The sequence below is a fragment of the Borostomias antarcticus genome (assembly GCF_949987555.1).
Source record: "Borostomias antarcticus genome assembly, chromosome: 9".
NCBI classification, from domain to species: Eukaryota; Metazoa; Chordata; class Actinopteri; order Stomiiformes; family Stomiidae; genus Borostomias; species Borostomias antarcticus.
Window position 1 is genome coordinate 25,704,035 of NC_140242.1, and position 16,913 is coordinate 25,720,947.

A 16,913-nucleotide genomic window follows, 5' to 3' on the forward strand; every position below is an offset into this window, starting at 1 on the left:
TGCCCCCGCCACCCCGCGGCGCCAGGAAACCAGCTAGGAACACGGCGTGACGAGGCGCTAATCCATCCAGGTTTTGACCCGTCCTTACCTGGGAAAGCGCCCAGCTGCGAGTGGGCGGCCAGGGACATGCCCAGACTCCCCAGTCCTCCGAACTCCGGGCGCCCGGAGCCGGCCGTGTACAGGCCGAACGCCGGGTGGCTGAAAGGGAAGGCGCTGGAGACGGCGGCCATGTTGAAATGTTGATCGCTCATAGTCCGGAAGAGTTGTCCTAGAAGGGAGCAAAGATGGCTAATTGAAACATACCGAACGGGTTTAAACAGTAGATACATAAACCATGTAGCTAAAATGCCGCGGTTAAATAATTCAGCCTCGTGATTGTGAATTTTTAATATGCTGGTAAAGAGTCCTCCAGGATCATGCTTGGTTAGTTTCATGCATTATCAAATAGAGATGTTTGTGGGTGCCAAAGGATTGACGCCGAGATTCTGCTTGATCTGTTCAAACATGCCTCGGCAAATACGAGGCATAGTTCTGGGAGTCTGGGAATTCGTTCACACGGTTATTATCCTGCATGTTTCAGCGTCTGGCTCGCTCGCTCATGTTGAAACGACGGGGGAAGTTGAGGCCACGGGTACAATATCAATATCGGCCCTGTGTACACGTACTGTAGCCTACTGGGCTGTAGGAGAATCCCGCGAAGGTAAAACAGGCCTACGAGCCTATTGGCAAAGGCGCAATATCGTGTTCTAGAACTGGCAAAGGCACTGGTGTCATGTTCCGGAACACGGATCTTCCTGTGGCACCAAAATATGCATATTACTGTATACTGTGTGAACAGCATAGCATACTATACTGTTGGCTAATGGCGTTTCCATGAGCATTTCCAATGGCATTTCCAACTGAGCAAAAAGGGTTTTAGACACTACGGTAAAACCCAGACAAGATACAGCCTAATATGTGGGCTGGGTAATGCGGCCCCTCACTGGCCCATACGCACACCCCTCACCCCCCTCCTCCTTCAGTCTATACGTGAGTCTTTATGGGGTGACAGAGGGGTTTTGACTGCTCTATAAAGCCAGTGTGGGCGGCAGGAAGCTCCTCCAGCGTTTACTGCGGGCCATCTAACCCTTCTAATCCCAAAAACACATCCGTCTTCTGAATGGATGTGTCATTCTGGAGGACTATACTGTATACTAGGTTACAGTAAAGCACATTCAAGTACAGAAGTAAGGACTAAGTAGTAAACGACCGCTACCACTGGATTTCATTTTTATTCCAGTAATTTGTTGTTGTTAAAATTAAATTAGTACATAGAACGGTTATAGAGTATGTACTTCAAAGTAGCTTGGAAGTCACTGAAGGCCAACCACATAAATAAACATCTAGGCCTATGGTGTTACAAGCAGCATCATTCACACTGATCATTATCAAACTGCACTCTGTTTTAGTACGTAATACCCTATTCTAGACAGGGAAAGTGAGTAAGATATTTACAAAGACTTTCAGCTGGCCACTGAGAAAAATATTGTACCAAAAAAAAAAGAAGCATCCTTGAGCTAGTTTCTATAACACAATGTCACCTACAAAACATGACAGGCTTTCTACTCATCCATTCTCAGCACAACAAGCTGAATATTTAGAAAGCCCCCGGGGATAGTCAGTCAATAAAAAGAAAATGGATTTCTAAAACGTTGCTGTGCCACATCTTCTTGGCACGGCGGGAGCACAGCACAGCCTCCTGACGGCTCTAGCCTTTTATATCCGCTTTTAATGCCTTCCAAAGCCATCTGCAAACATCCCACATCCATGTCAATTAAAACCCATCAACATATACTTTTTAATTGCGTCTGTGACCTTATAACAAAAAGGAAGGTTGTTGCGGAACTAAGTGCATCTAGGTTTTAGCATTCACGTCACTCACAAATGAAAAGATTGTGTTCAGATTTAAATCGGGCCAATCGGCTGTACAAGGCCTTCCAGTCCATCAGTGTTGAATCAAAAAGATCCCAACGCAGTTGCTATCAATTCCATTATTCAAATGTATTGTCAACAAGAAGAAGGCCTACTGTGGAGAAAAAAATTTAAGTTAATGTAATGCCTATCTTGAGTGTAGTTAGTAACCTCACAAGTGTACTTCCAGTCACTCAAAATGGGGTGTTACCACATGGGACGCTCAGCTTTGCATGGGATATGAAAAATCACTGGGTGGAACCAAATTTGCTTTATTCTCATAACATCAACGTGACATTGGAGGTGCCACCGCGCTTTCGGCATTTAATTCACCGCTCGGTCCAAAATAGCTTATCTGTAAAATCTCAGGGCACGCTTGGTGTGAGGGAGGATGAAAATGCATAATGCATGATAAATAAAACATCCCTAATGGGTTCCTCATTGTAACAGCATGACAAAAATACATACTACCTCTGTGGCATTTCTTATCATGAGAGAGAGAGAGAGGGGGAGAGAAAGAGGGAGAGAAAAAGAGAGAGGGGGGGAGGGAGGGAGGGAGAGAGAGAGAGGGGGGGGAGGGGGGGAGTGAGAGAGAGAGAGAAAAAGAGATGGGGAGGGAGGGAGGCAGAGAGAGAGAGAGAGGGGGAGGGAGGGAGAGAGAGAGAGAGAGGGGGAGGGAGGGAGGGAGGGAGGGAGGGAGGGAGGGAGGGAGAGAGAGAGAAAAAGAGAGGGGGGGGAGGGGGGGAGAGAGAGAGAGAGGGGGTGAGGGAGAGAGAGAGAGAGAGAGAGAGAGAGAGAGAGAGAGAGAAACTTAATGTGCAAATCACAGTTCTGGAGACGTGCGTGTTATTTTCTGGTCAGTGTATTCTGACAGCTTATGCATCACCGCTGCTCGTCGCCTAATGGCTCTGACCACAATTAGTATTCAGAGAGAACGGGAGGACGCCGCCTGCTCGCTTTGCCACGGACAGACAGACGTGTCAAAACCACGCGGGACGAACCGGAGCTAAAGGTTGTCGGCGGACGTCCGCCGCGGTGCGCCTCTCGCGGGCTCGTTTCTTTAATGGTTGCCGTTCGTTAATGCGACAGATTTCTGATTCCCGCCCCGCGCTGGAAAGAAAGGCAGACTGGAAGACGGCGCTTCCTGTTCACGTGACGACACACATGGGTGATTAACGCTCGAGAAGGCCCTTTCAAAAACGATGGATACCTTTAAATTCATTATACGTTTTAGTTAAGATTATGAATTAAAAAAAGATCAAACCCTCGCACAATAATGCTATTATTGAAAGTAGATGATGTGTCCGTGTGTGTGTGTGTGTGTGTGTGTGTAGTAGTAGCAGCAGTGTACATACCACAGGTGGTGAGGGGGGAGCCCAGGGCGGCGGGGCCGGGGGCCAGGCTGCACTTGGAGGAGGGGGCCTGGGCCTGGGCTGGGGGCGGGGCCTGGGCCGGGGGCGGGGCCGGGGAGGAGGAGACGACCACGTGCAGGGAGGTCGGCGCTGACGACGGCGAGGCCAGCCGCTCGGCAGACTCCATATCTGTCAAACACAATCCAATCAGCGCGCTTACAAAAGACAGGGGAAGAAAGGAGTGGGCGGGGGGGGGTTGGGTGGAAAAACACACCCCTCTCGCTCTCCGCATACCCCACAGAGACCCCCCCCCCCCGCCCCCTCCACGTCTGAATTACTGTCAACAGCATCCCGGCCTAGCCAAGGCTACTGGCTTGTGCTTCTCCGAGCGAACAGACAGTCCGTCTGATAAAATCAAAGAAACATTTAGGCCGGCATCTGCACAGTGGGGCTGTTATGGAGAAAGAGAGGGAGAGTTGTATCACTCGCTACTTCCCACCCCAGCCAGAGGACTTGAGTAGCGGGGGACAGTAGACAAGACAGACAGCGGTATTCAGCTACTCTCGGAGAGCAATTGGGTGTCAAATATAAAAGACCTTTATAGTAAGCGACGCATTTCGGCTGTGTTAGCCTTCATCAGGGTTACAGATCTGTGTATGAAAACATGGGGTGTAAAAGATATATTACCTTATCGGCAAATGGAATGTGTGTCTGGTAAATTGTCAATCACTGAGAATGCCCACACACACACACACACACGCACGCACGCTCGCATGCATGTCCACATGTTTATAGGAGTGTTCGCAGCTGTTTTATAAGAGATGTAAAACCGGAGCCACTCAAGGGCGATTGTTAACGGGAGCATCAGGGCTTTTAAATGGAGTCTCCCTGCGAATCACTACCATGTAGATCTACCGAGGACTCCTACTTCTCCTACTCCTCATTCTCCTACTCCTCAGAGGACTCCTACTTCTCCTACTCCTCCTTCTCCTACTCCTCAGAGGACTCCTACTTCTCCTACTCCTCATTCTCCTACTCCTCAGAGGACTCCTACTTCTCCTACTCCACCTTCTCCTACTCCTCCTTCTCCTACTTCTCCTACTCCTCCTTCTCCTACTCCTCCTTCTCCTACTCCTCATTCTCCTACTCCTCCTTCTCCTACTCCTACTCCTCCTTCTCCTACTCCTCCTTCTCCTACTCCTCCTTCTCCTACTCCTACTCCTCCTTCTCCTACTCCTCCTTCTCCTACTCCTCCTTCTCCTACTCCTCCTTCTCCTACTCCTCCTTCTCCTACTCCTCCTTCAGTAAGCAGCGGCCGGGGTAGCTCCACCCCAGGTGCTACGGGCTGGTTAAGAGAGCTCTAATCAAGTCGTCTCCGCCATTGCCCGTGTTGACACAGAGAACAGTACCCCCCCCCCTCCCCTCCCAGATGAAGATGTCGGTTGGTTCTTCAGAAGCTGACTTTCATCACCGCTGGATCTCCTGCCTCGTACATTATTTACGCCGCTCCGCGCCGAAAGCCCGCATCCCAGAGTTCCCGTTAACGCGCGCTTCCAGATTGTGTTTTACAGCCCCGCCTTTTGTTATTGTATCATTACACATAAACAATTTCGAGATCTCCCCGGTGACTCCGCTCTGCGCCGAGAGAGAGTGCGGCCCGGTGATTAAATCTGGGAGACAAAGCCGTCCTCTGAATATCAAGCGCGCGTCCCTGGCCCGGGAACGGCCCTGACGAGACGCCAGTGACATGAAAGCCGCACTGGAAAGGCCATCGCTTCCTGCTGCAGTGTTGTGTGTGTGTGTGTGTGTGTGTGCGCGCACCTCAAATGTACAAAAGGTAGACAGAGCTGAGCTCCGATCACAATCACACACTCCTTAGGAAAATAGCCTCGACGCACGAGCTCCTAGTCCACATGAGGGGGTCTTTCATTTAGACTTCATGAATAGTGATGTAGTAGTACACTGAGAAAATAGTAGTAGCCATTGAATAAGCAACACCACAGGGTGCGATGAATTAAAGGTCAGTCTTATAGTCCAAATGAGATCTAGGCCTTTCTCAAAAGGAAGTCTAGTGATACTACAATCCCACCCTGAGAAAAACTGTAAGAGAGGGGAGATACCGTCGTGTAAGGAGAAGTGTGACTAACACATTTTTGCACACATTTCATCTTTCCATAATGTCTGCCCACTTCTTCATTCTACTGTGAAATGTTGCAGAAGTGATTTCCTCTTGGGCAACGGCCGCTCCACTCTGGGGCTCCTCGGCACGGTGACGCTGCCGGCGGGAAGAATCACACAACACCTGTTTCCTTTCAAACGACCCCGCAAACTGATTACTGACGGTCCGGCTGACTGCGTCCAACGCGAGAAAAGGGCCATCGCGAGACTTAATGCACAGTGGACGAGATAGCTGAGGAAAAAAAAAACAACTGCATTTTCTTGATTTAAAAAGCCAATCCTGATTTATGACGTGAGATTAAAAAGGGTTTAGCGGTCTTATTAGCTTGATTTCGGAGGCAATCAACGGCACGGTGCCGTGCTAGTATTCCAGGTTGCTATATAACCTCCAAAGGCATGTGAATTAATTTGACTTGGGCGTGCGCGACCAATCCTGAGCTGCTGACACCGTGAAGCGGCAGGCAGAACACACACGCGCACACACACACACACGCGCACACACACACACGCGCACACACACACACACACACACACACGCGACAGACACTCCCAACAGCAGGCTGCAGGTCCCAGGGAGCCCGAGCTGGATGCTAATGTACAGGGTGGATGATTTATAGAGAGAAAATAGCTGGACCTGAATCAAAGTCACATCCAGATAGGACGCGCAATAGGACGCGCGATGCAGCTGCCGTCCTTTAAATGAGTAGCGGAGCCTTGGGCGGCGGTTTGATGCGCGTCGTGTGTGTGTGTCAGAGACGGACCTTTCCTCTACATCCCTAATGAATGGATGAGCGACGCCGGCACGCCCTGGAACAGCCAGTGATCACTTACATACCGCCGGATGATTAGGGGAGGCTGCTGTTTACTGGGGAGATAGCTACGACCCCTACGACTGTGTACCTGTGTGTGTGTGTGTGTTTAAGGGAGCTGTTTCTTGTGTTGTTGGGCATATGTGTGTGTGTGTGTGTGTGTGTGTATGTATTTAAGGGAGCTGTTTCCTGTGTTGTTGGGCCGGTGTGTGTGTGTGTGTCTGTCTTATTATCCGCCATGGTAACAGATGGCTGATGCTAACGGTGATAATCCCACAGCAGAGTCATCAGCGTGGATCAGCAGTATTCAGGCTGTGGACACAATGTCTCCTCAGCTAATGGAAGGTGCTGGGAGGAGAGACGTATGGAGAGAGAGAAAGAGAGAGAGACAGAGAGAGAGGGAAAGAGACAGAAAGAGAGGGAGAGACAGAGACAGAGAGAGAGAGAGGGAGAGAGAAAGAGGGAGAGGGAGAGAGAATGAGACAGAGATAGAGAGACAGGGAGGGAGAGAGAGAGAGAGAGAGAGAGAATGAGACAGAGAGGGAGGGAGAGAGACAGAGAGAGAATGAGAGAGAGAGAGAATGAGACAGAGGGAGAGGGAGAGAGAATGAGACAGAGATAGAGAGACAGGGAGGGAGAGAGAGAAAGAGACAGAGAGAGAGGGAGAGAGAATGAGACAGAGGGAGGGAGAGAGACAGAGAGAATGAGAGAGAGAATGAGACAGAGAAGGAGGGAGAGAGAATGAGACAGAGAGAGGGAGGGAGAGAGAGAGAGAACAGTGCCTTGACCCCATTCAGAGTCAGGGTGCTGCATCATATCAGTCAGTAGCCTCTCACTGCTGCTCTGCCTCGTTCCGTCTGTTTACTTCTGTTCCACTGTCATTACATCCCCTCTGTTCCGCCATCGATCTCACACACACACACACACACACACACACTTTTTCTCTTTCAAACACACACACACAAACACATTAACAGGTGCACAAACACACACAAAATAATAACAGCAAACGGTACGTGAATGAATAATACACTTGCCTATAAATACAGCAAATGATAGCTGTGAATGTAATGATTACCCCCGACTCTAATGGCCTAATGATTGGCTGCGGAGCCAGGCCGTATTTGCGTGAGTCAATCCGCTGGAGCATGAGCCAATCGGCCGGCCCGGTCGGCTCACTCGCTCTGCGCCGTTGCCTGGTGACACCGGCAGCCTTCTTTTACCTACACAAATCACTGTCCGCCGGGAGCCCTCCCCCTCCCTCTCTTCCCCCCCTTCCTCCCTCTCTCCTCCCCCCCCTCCCTCCCTCTCTCTCTTGTCCGTCCGTCCTGCTAAACACGATTAAGGAGGCTTCCGCTACAGCAGCCTGACGGCAGGGAGGCTCCGGGCAGCCAGAGTGAGGATGAGGGGATATGAAGGAGGGAGGGATGAGGGGATATGAAGGAGGGAGGGATGAGGGGATATGAAGGAGGGAGGGATGAGGGGATATGAAGGAGGGAGGGATGAGGGGATATGAAGGAGGGAGGGATGAGGGGATATGAAGGAGGGAGGGATGAGGGGATATGAAGGAGGGAGGGATGAGGGGATATGAAGGAGGGAGGGATGAGGGGATGGATGAGGGGATATGAAGGAGGGATGGATGAGATGAAGGAGGGATGGATGAGGGGATATGAAAGAGGGATGGAGATGGAGGGATGGATGAAGGAGGGATGGATGAGATGAAGGAGGGATGGATGAGGGGATATGAAGGAGGGATGGATGAGATGAAGGAGGGATGGATGAGGGGATATGAAGGAGGGATGGATGAGATGAAGGAGGGATGGATGAGGGGATATGAAGGAGGGATGGATGAGATGAAGGAGGGATGGATGAGATGAAGGAGGGATGGATGAGGGGATATGAAGGAGGGATGGATGAGATGGAGGGATGGATGAGATGAAGGAGGGATGGATGAGGGGACATGAAGGAGGGATGGATGAGGGGATATGAAGGAGGGATGGATGAGGGGATATGAAGGAGGGAGGGATGAGGGGATATGAAGGAGGGAGGGATGAGGGGATATGAAGGAGGGAGGGATGAGGGGATATGAAGGAGGGAGGGATGAGGGGATGGATGAGGGGATATGAAGGAGGGATGGATGAGATGAAGGAGGGATGGATGAGGGGATATGAAAGAGGGATGGAGATGGAGGGATGGATGAAGGAGGGATGGATGAGATGAAGGAGGGATGGATGAGGGGATATGAAGGAGGGATGGATGAGATGAAGGAGGGATGGATGAGGGGATATGAAGGAGGGATGGATGAGATGAAGGAGGGATGGATGAGGGGATATGAAGGAGGGATGGATGAGATGAAGGAGGGATGGATGAGATGAAGGAGGGATGGATGAGGGGATATGAAGGAGGGATGGATGAGATGGAGGGATGGATGAGATGAAGGAGGGATGGATGAGGGGACATGAAGGAGGGATGGATGAGGGGATATGAAGGAGGGATGGATGAGGGGATATGAAGGAGGGATGGATGAGATGAAGGAGGGATGGATGAGGGGATATGAAGGAGGGATGGATGAGATGAAGGAGGGATGGATGAGATGAAGGAGGGATGGATGAGGGGATATGAAGGAGGGATGGATGAGATGGAGGGATGGATGAGATGAAGGAGGGATGGATGAGGGGATATGAAGGAGGGATGGATGAGATGAAGGAGGGATGGATGAGATGAAGGAGGGATGGATGAGGGGATATGAAGGAGGGATGGATGAGATGGAGGGATGGATGAGATGAAGGAGGGATGGATGGGGGAATATGAAGGAGATTTGGGGGGATATAAAGGGTGTAAAAGCAGGGGGGGCTCTAACCTCCCTGTGGGAGACAACGGCACCGTGGGAAAAAAAAGGGAAAGGCCTTTTCACCATCCCTGGCTATCCCCCTCCTGGGGTCACCAAAATTAGTTATCCCCCTCCTGGGGTCACCATCGTTAGTTATCCCCCTCCTGGGGTCACCATCATTAGTTATCCCCCTCCTGGGGTCACCATCGTTAGTTATCCCCCTCCTGGGGTCACCATCATTAGTTATCCCCCTCCTGGGGTCACCATCGTTAGTTATCCCCCTCCTGGGGTCACCATCATTAGTTATCCCCCTCCTGGGGTCACCATCGTTAGTTATCCCCCTCCTGGGGTCACCATCGTTAGTTATCCCCCTCCTGGGGTCACCATCGTTAGTTATCCCCCTCCTGGGGTCACCATCATTAGTTATCCCCCTCCTGGGGTCACCATCGTTAGTTATCCCCCTCCTGGGGTCACCATCATTAGTTATCCCCCTCCTGGGGTCACCATCGTTAGTTATCCCCCTCCTGGGGTCACCATCGTTAGTTATCCCCCTCCTGGGGTCACCATCGTTAGTTATCCCCCTCCTGGGGTCACCATCGTTAGTTATCCCCCTCCTGGGGTCACCATCGTTAGTTATCCCCCTCCTGGGGTCACCATCATTAGTTATCCCCCTCCTGGGGTCACCATAATTAGTTATCCCCCTCCTGGGGTCACCATCGTTAGTTATCCCCCTCCTGGGGTGACCCTGCCTGGCTATCCACTGGCTAGAGGGCTGCCTGTGCAGACCATAACAGACAAGGACCACAATGGAAATAAGTCCCAGACTTTAATGTGTGTAATTCCTCTACAATGTAATATGATGGTTATGGTCAAAGATGCTTTTAAACCTGTGTATTTAAACTAAACTAAACTATCTATCATTCATTCATCAGTCAACTAAACTAAACTATCGATCATTCATTCATTCATTCATTCATTCATCCCCCTCCTGGGTTCACCCAGCGGAAATGCAGAAACACACCGAAATGAAGTGAATTATTAATTATTACTCCTATCTGTGTGTGTGCGTGTGTGTGCGCGTGCACCAGCCTGCGTGTCTGCCAATGTGTTTGCGTGTGTGTGCCACTGTGTGTGTCGGTCGGTGTGTGTGTGTGTGTCTGTGCTGCTGTGTGTGCCGCTGTGTGTGCAGTCGTGTGTGTGTGTATGTGTGTGTGCAGGCGTGTGAATGTGTGTCGCTGTGTGTGCAGGCGTGTATGGGTGTGTGTGTATCTGTGTGTATGTATGTGTGTGTGTGCCGCTGTGTGCGGGCGTGTGTATGTGTGTGTGTATGTGTGTGTGTGTGTATCGCTGTGTGTGCGGCGTGTGTATGTGTGTGTGTGTGTGCGGGCGTGTGTGTCCGTGCGTGAGAGGGGTGAGCAGGAGGCTCCTGGCGGGAACTGGCTGCGGCGGCCAAGGAGGACGGCGGCGTGCGGCGGCGAGGAGGCCGGGTGCATCCACAGTTCAGCTGAAAACCCGCCCCCCTCCCCGCCGAGTGGTTCGGCCTAGACCTGACTGGATAGCGATGGGAGTGTGGTTCCTGGGCCCAGTCCTTTACCTCTCATGGGGGGGGGGGGCGTCTCAGAGCGGGACATGTCCGACACCGTAGCACCGCACACCGTTGTTGGATAGAATGGAAGCCCCTCCCCCCCCGACCTGGACCATCATTCATCTCAGCCTGGAGGTTTGTAGTGGGGGGGTTAAAACCAACTTTGTGACTTAAAAAAAATTATCCGCCAGACAGATTTTTCACCAACCAAAAATAATAAATTGCTTTTTACTATTATTACCATTTAGAATACAGTACAGCATCTCACACAGTATGCGATTCCCGATCAATATTATAGTAGTGTGCAATGTGCATAGCCTATAATAGCAGTAACATTAACTATAGTAGCAACATTAACTGTACTAGCATGGTCCAAAACTAACATTTTGGCTTAAAATTTACCAGACAGACAGATTTTTTTTTTACCGTCCACTGGCTGGTAAACAGAGTTAATTTAACCTCCTGGGGGGGATCTTGTTTATGTTGCCCCCCCACACACACACACTGGTAGACAAATGAAACCATGTGCTTCTCGAGGCCGGAGCGGCATTAGCAGGCTGGGAAGCCATTTCGAATCAAAGGGGGGACAACTCCCATCACGATGTGACGCCACTTGCAGGAAATGTTGTCTAGCCTAAGTGGCCGCTTCCGCAACAGTTGTCTGATGCGTTTTCTGTGTCGGGGCCCGGACGGTTCCACAGGACGGGCCCGGACGGTTCCACAGGGTCTGTCTGTCGACACCAGGCCAAACCCACTTTCCTTATGGACGTCCAGCCCCGTGTCCCACAGGAGATCCCAGTGTGGAGGACAGGGGACGCAAGTCTTGGGCGGTGTGTGACCGAGTGTATCGTCCCTGTAAACCCTCGTAGAGTGAGTGTAGTCCTCCGAGGACGTGGTAGCGAGTAGCTGCTGACACTCACTCCCCTGGTATAAAGGATGCGCTAACGACCCTGCCGATAGGGATCTCTCTCTTGGCGTAGCTGTTAGCACATCCGACTTGCAAACGCAAGGTTGCAGGTTCGCGTCCCGCCCTGGACATTCCCTTGACATGGGTCAAATGAACGAAACGACGCAGACGAGAGTACTACCGTTACAGGGGCGCTGTCCCTTCTTGTCCCTGTGCCCTGTCCAATGTTGTCTCCATGTTATGCACCATTGGCCGAAACAGAAGCCTAGTATGCTCTAGAACTACATAAAGGGATAAAGGGATTGTGATTGTGAAGTAGTGGCAGCAGCAGGGTTGGTTCAAACAGACAGCATCTCTCAGCCTTTCCCAGCTCTGCGTCTCACAGGGGCTGAACCTCACTTCCATGGTCCTGTCTCCTATCCCCAAACCCTGCACTGACCTCACACTCTCACACACACACACAAAGATAGACAGAGACATAGACAGACACACAAACACACACACACACACACACACACACACACACACACACACACAGATACAGACACACACACACCCACAGATAGACACACACACACACACACACACACACACACACACCCAGACACACACATACATACACACAGACAGAGACAGACACACACACACACACACACACACACACACACACACACACACACACACACACACACACACACACACACACACACAGAGGACTTCCCCCTGCTGGATCAGGCTGCCCCAGCCAGAGCGTGGCGTCCCGGGCCGGTAATCACGTCTCTGACCTCGTACGCAAGGGCACGCACACACACACACAAACACACAAACACACACACACAAAAACACCCCCCCCCCCCCCCCCCGCTCGCCTCCCATCTGCGCTCATAACACCGGGGCGATAATCCCCCACAACAACACGGGAGGGGGAGGCGGCGTTCCGCCATCGTCGTTCCGCGGGGAGCGCGCGTCTTTTAGGGAGGACCTTCACGCCGCGGAGTCATTTTCCTTCGCATCGACCGCCGAGACGCGTATGGAGCTCTTCCGTGGATAAAGGGAGACTGGGGGGGGCAGTTTGGGAGGCAAATGAACTCTGATGAATGATGGGGGGGGGGGGGGGATTGGGGGGGGTTCATTATGACAAACGCCGTGAAGGTCCGTCCTTCACGGCGGCGGCGGTTCGGAGGAGAGCGGGGCGGGGCCAGGGAGGCGTGCGGCGGCGTGGCGCCCGGGTCGTTCCCCGTGGGGGAGGAGGGGGGGGGGGGCGGTGGGTGGACATGGATGCCGGCGGGGGGGCCCGGAAGCGGGAACGGCGGCGCGTGTTGGTTCCGTCCAGACTGACCGTCCGTCCGTCCGTCACGCACGCATTCCTAGGGCTGCAGGTGTTAGCCAGGGAAAACAGATAAGTAGTCCTGCGTGTTCTCTAATTATACAGAGAGAGAGAGAGAGAGAGAGAGAGAGAGAGAGGGGGGGGGGGGGGCAGAGAAAGAGAGGGGAGAGAGAGAGAGAGAGAGAGAGAGAGAGAGAGGGGGGAGGGGAGAGGGAGAGAGAAAAAGAGGGGAGAGAGATAGGGAGAGGGAGAGAAAGAGAGAGAGAAGGGGGAGGGGAGAGGCAGGGAGAGAGGGAGAGGGAAAGAGAGAGGGAGGGAGAGAGGGAGAGAAAGAGAGGGAGAGAGAGAGAGAAGGGGGAGGGGAGAGGCAGGGAGAGAGGGAGAGAGAAAGAGAGGGGGAGGGAGAAAAAGAGAGAGAGGGCGAGAGAGAGAGAAAGAGAGGGGTAGAGAAAGAGAGGGGGAGAGAGAGAGAGAAAAAGAAAGACTAGCCACTTCATCCATTCCTCAATCTTGATCCTTAGCTGGGTTCTTTGGGTGAGACCGTCTCTGTGTCTCTCTGCTCAGCCTCTCCAGAAGGTAATATTGTTCTGCCTTATTACAGATGAACACACAGGCGGTGGATATACGGGCCTAATTATTCACAGAGCGCCATTACATCAGAGGCTGTTTAAAGGTGCGTATAGTCCGGCGTAATGAGCAGGTCCTGCACGCAGGAAGGGGAGCGATGGCGACGAGGAGGAACACGGCGAGCAGACGCTTGTTAGAGACGCGGTTATTACTTTACATTACATAATTCCCCATCGTGCCCCCTCTCTGTTTACTCCTCAATCATTTGCGGAACCGCTCCCGTCCCCGAGGCAACGTTAACGGCGGTTACGGCCGCTGATGGAGGAGGAACGAGGAAATAACCGCCCGAAATTACGCCAGGGCAAGTGTCAATATTATCCAGCCTCCTGTGTTTAATCAAAATAAGGAAACGCAACTCGGGTGTTGTGTCACATCCTGTGGAGCTACTGTAACTGAAGACTGTACAGTACGCAGAGCGGCGCGCGTCTGCGAGAGCGGTCCCCGTTCGGACGACACGGACCTGTGACCAGGGCAACTCCATGAATAGTTTCATTCAACAGTCCTGCAAAGAGTTCGCTGTTCTTTTTTTGGTGCTTGCAGTAGAATAGAGGTTAAATTCAGACAGAGAGAGAGAGAGAAAGAGAGAGAGAGAGAGAGAGGGGAGAAGGAAGAGGGAGGGAAGGAGGGAGGGAGGAGAGAGGGAGGGAAGGAGAGAGAGAGAGGGAGAGAGAGAGAGAGAGAGAGAGAGGAGAGAGGGCAGAGGGAGGGAGAGAGAGAGAGGGGGGTGGGGAGAGAGAGAGAGAGAGGAGAGGGGAGAGAGGGGGGGGAGGGAGAGAGAGAGAGAGAGGAGAGGGGAGAGAGGGGGGGGGAGGGAGAGAGAGGGGAGAGAGGGAGGGGGGAGGGAGAGAGAGAGAGAGGAGAGAGGGGAGAGAGGGAGGGGGGAGGGGGAGAGAGAGAGAGAGGAGAGAGGGGAGAGGGAGGGAGAGAGAGAGAGAGGAGAGGGGAGAGAGGGAGGGGGGGAGGGGGAGAGAGAGAGGAGAGAGGGGAGAGGAGGGAGAGAGAGGAGAGGGGAGAGAGGGAGGGGGGAGGGGGAGAGAGAGAGAGAGGAGAGAGGGGAGAGGGAGGGAGAGAGAGAGAGAGAGGAGAGGGGAGAGAGGGAGGGGGGGAGGGAGAGAGAGAGAGAGGGAGGGAGGGAGGGAGGGGGAGAGAGAGAGAGAGGAGAGAGGGGAGAGGGACGGAGAGAGAGAGAGAGAGGAGAGGGGAGAGAGGGAGGGGGGGAGGGAGAGAGAGAGAGAGGGAGGGAGGGAGGGAGAGAGAGAGAGAGGGAGGGAGGGAGAGGAGTGAGACAGGCGAGGGGAGCGAGGGAACAGGAGAGACCTCCATCAGTGGTCTCTGATTGGAGCCTTGCTCACTCATGATATGCATAATGCAGATGACAGGCATGCGAGAGGAGAGACAAAAAGAAGATGGCTACTGCTTTCAGCCCGGAACAATGAGGATCTCTAAAGCTTCTCTGCGGCCAGCCTAGTGCTCTATTGTCATCCAAGATGCTTGGGAATCCATCGACGCCCTGCGCAGAATGTTGTGTCGGACCAAAGTCCATTTGTAACCAACAATTTCATTTTCTGAGATTGACAAATTACCAGAAAGCCATCGTTCAAAGATGCCGCTCACCAAAACCTAATTTTCTTGGAATGTAGAATATATTTCTAGCCTCTGTGGTAACAACTTTGACTTCTAGGGCTACTTGATCACCAGATTTTTTTTTTTGGCATGCCAGTCAGTCAGACAAACGCACTACTGCAGGCATTCGCCAGAGACAAAGGGGTCTGTTTGCCTAGTCCGGACTTCAGTATTCACCTCTCTAAAAACACACATTTTGTTAATGCAGAGGATAAAAAAAAAATGCATCAACACATAATTAGCACAGCTTTGACTTGCAACTTCAATTATCCACACAAAGCAAGGTGTTAACGCGGTCGGAATACGACTTGGAAATGAGACAGAATTCAGAAATACGTTTCCCGGGCGCTCTCGTCAGCGTGACACGTTGGGGGGTGGAGGGGGGGTACATTTGCATGTAAACAGGAGAAACAGAGGGCGTATAAATAGAACGCAATCACCTGACGGGAGACAGAGCTACAAATTAAACATGAGAGCGGGCTGCTGGTGCAAAGGTTATCTGGCGCTCTAACCGGCGCTCTGACCCCGGGGGCATTCTCTCGCCGCCGTAACTCAACCGTAAAGCGCACGCGAGACGTCTTCTTCCTCGGCCGCCTCTCGTTAGGGAGGTTACGGGGAGAGATTGCCGTCTTAAGTGGGGCGCTTTTTCACGAGTCGGGCCTACGCAGACCGCCCTAGGGGGCGACGCGATGCCTTTCCTCACGTAGCGATCATTTCCCGTAGCCCTGGCCTTGCTTAGGGCTTTCGTTTACGTCATTTCAGGCTCTCGTCGCTATATTTTTGCTGTCGCCTTCGAGTCGGCGAGTGAGAAAATGTCCTCGGGCTTCAAATGCCGGTGAGTAGCGATGCTACAGTCTGTTGTCTGTAATTCCCCTGGCTGGTAGTAGACCTGCTCTCTATTTAGAAACGTTGAGGGTGCAAAGTGCGACGCTCCGGGCGGCCTCAGGGCCGTGTCGGCGACCTCCGCGCTCCGGACGGCCGAGCAAAACAACATGTCCGCTCGCTATTTATGTGGAGGGGCGGATCGGACCGAACGGGGCCTTTTGGCCCATTTCTCCGGCGCCGTCAGGAGCGAGAGGAATGAAAAGGCCGCCGGGATCAAGGTAAAACATCACTATGATGGCTTCCTCATTCCTGAGGGTCTCTCTCTCTCTCCCTGTCTCTCCCTCCCTCTCTCTCTCCCTCCCTCCCACCCTCTCTATCCCTCTCCCTCTCTCAGAGGAAAGGCAGAGTATAAATCACACATCAGCAACTATAGCGAGCGGATCTGGAGTGAAGCCCCGATGAAGCAATAAAACAGATCCACGGCGTCCCTGACAGACGCTTCATCACGCAGCCTCCATATGTCCACCGCCACGCCGCGCCGCGCGGCAGGAGGGGCGCGGGAGAGAGAGAGAGAGAGCGGCCGGCGACCCAAAAAAAAAACAAACCCACACTCAAGACACTCGGAGCGCTACGTTTTCGCTGCAACGCCGGGGTGTGTAGATCTGGGCTCGGCACCTGAGCCTGGCAGGCTGGCTGAAATGGGCTAATGTTAATTAGGCTACGTTTCACTCGTTAAAACGTGTTACAGGGCGGTCCGGGGGGGGGGGCCACGTAAAGCCCGCAGTATACTCGCTATGCGGGGTAGTCGCGCGGCGTGTTAAATTCAACCGCAGCCGACGCTCCGAATAAACGCGGGAGACGCGTAGTATATCGCGAAGCGTATCGCGGGCTTAAGAGACG

At 52.6% G+C, this 16,913-nt stretch overlaps 1 protein-coding gene across 5 annotated transcripts in view; it reads right to left on the reverse strand.

Annotated features, from left to right (window-relative positions):
* The window catches only part of baz2bb (bromodomain adjacent to zinc finger domain, 2Bb), a 71,111-nt gene that overhangs the window by 28,914 nt on the left and 25,284 nt on the right, over positions 1 to 16,913 (reverse strand). For all 5 annotated transcript variants that reach the window (XM_084443215.1, XM_084443214.1, XM_084443213.1 and 2 more), the window contains exons 3-4: positions 3,306 to 3,491; positions 89 to 268 (exon numbers count right to left, since the gene is read on the reverse strand). In XM_084443215.1, the coding sequence (XP_084299341.1) occupies positions 89 to 268; positions 3,306 to 3,489 (364 nt within the window). In that variant the 5' untranslated portion in view covers positions 3,490 to 3,491. The remainder of the gene's footprint in view (positions 1 to 88; positions 269 to 3,305; positions 3,492 to 16,913) is intronic.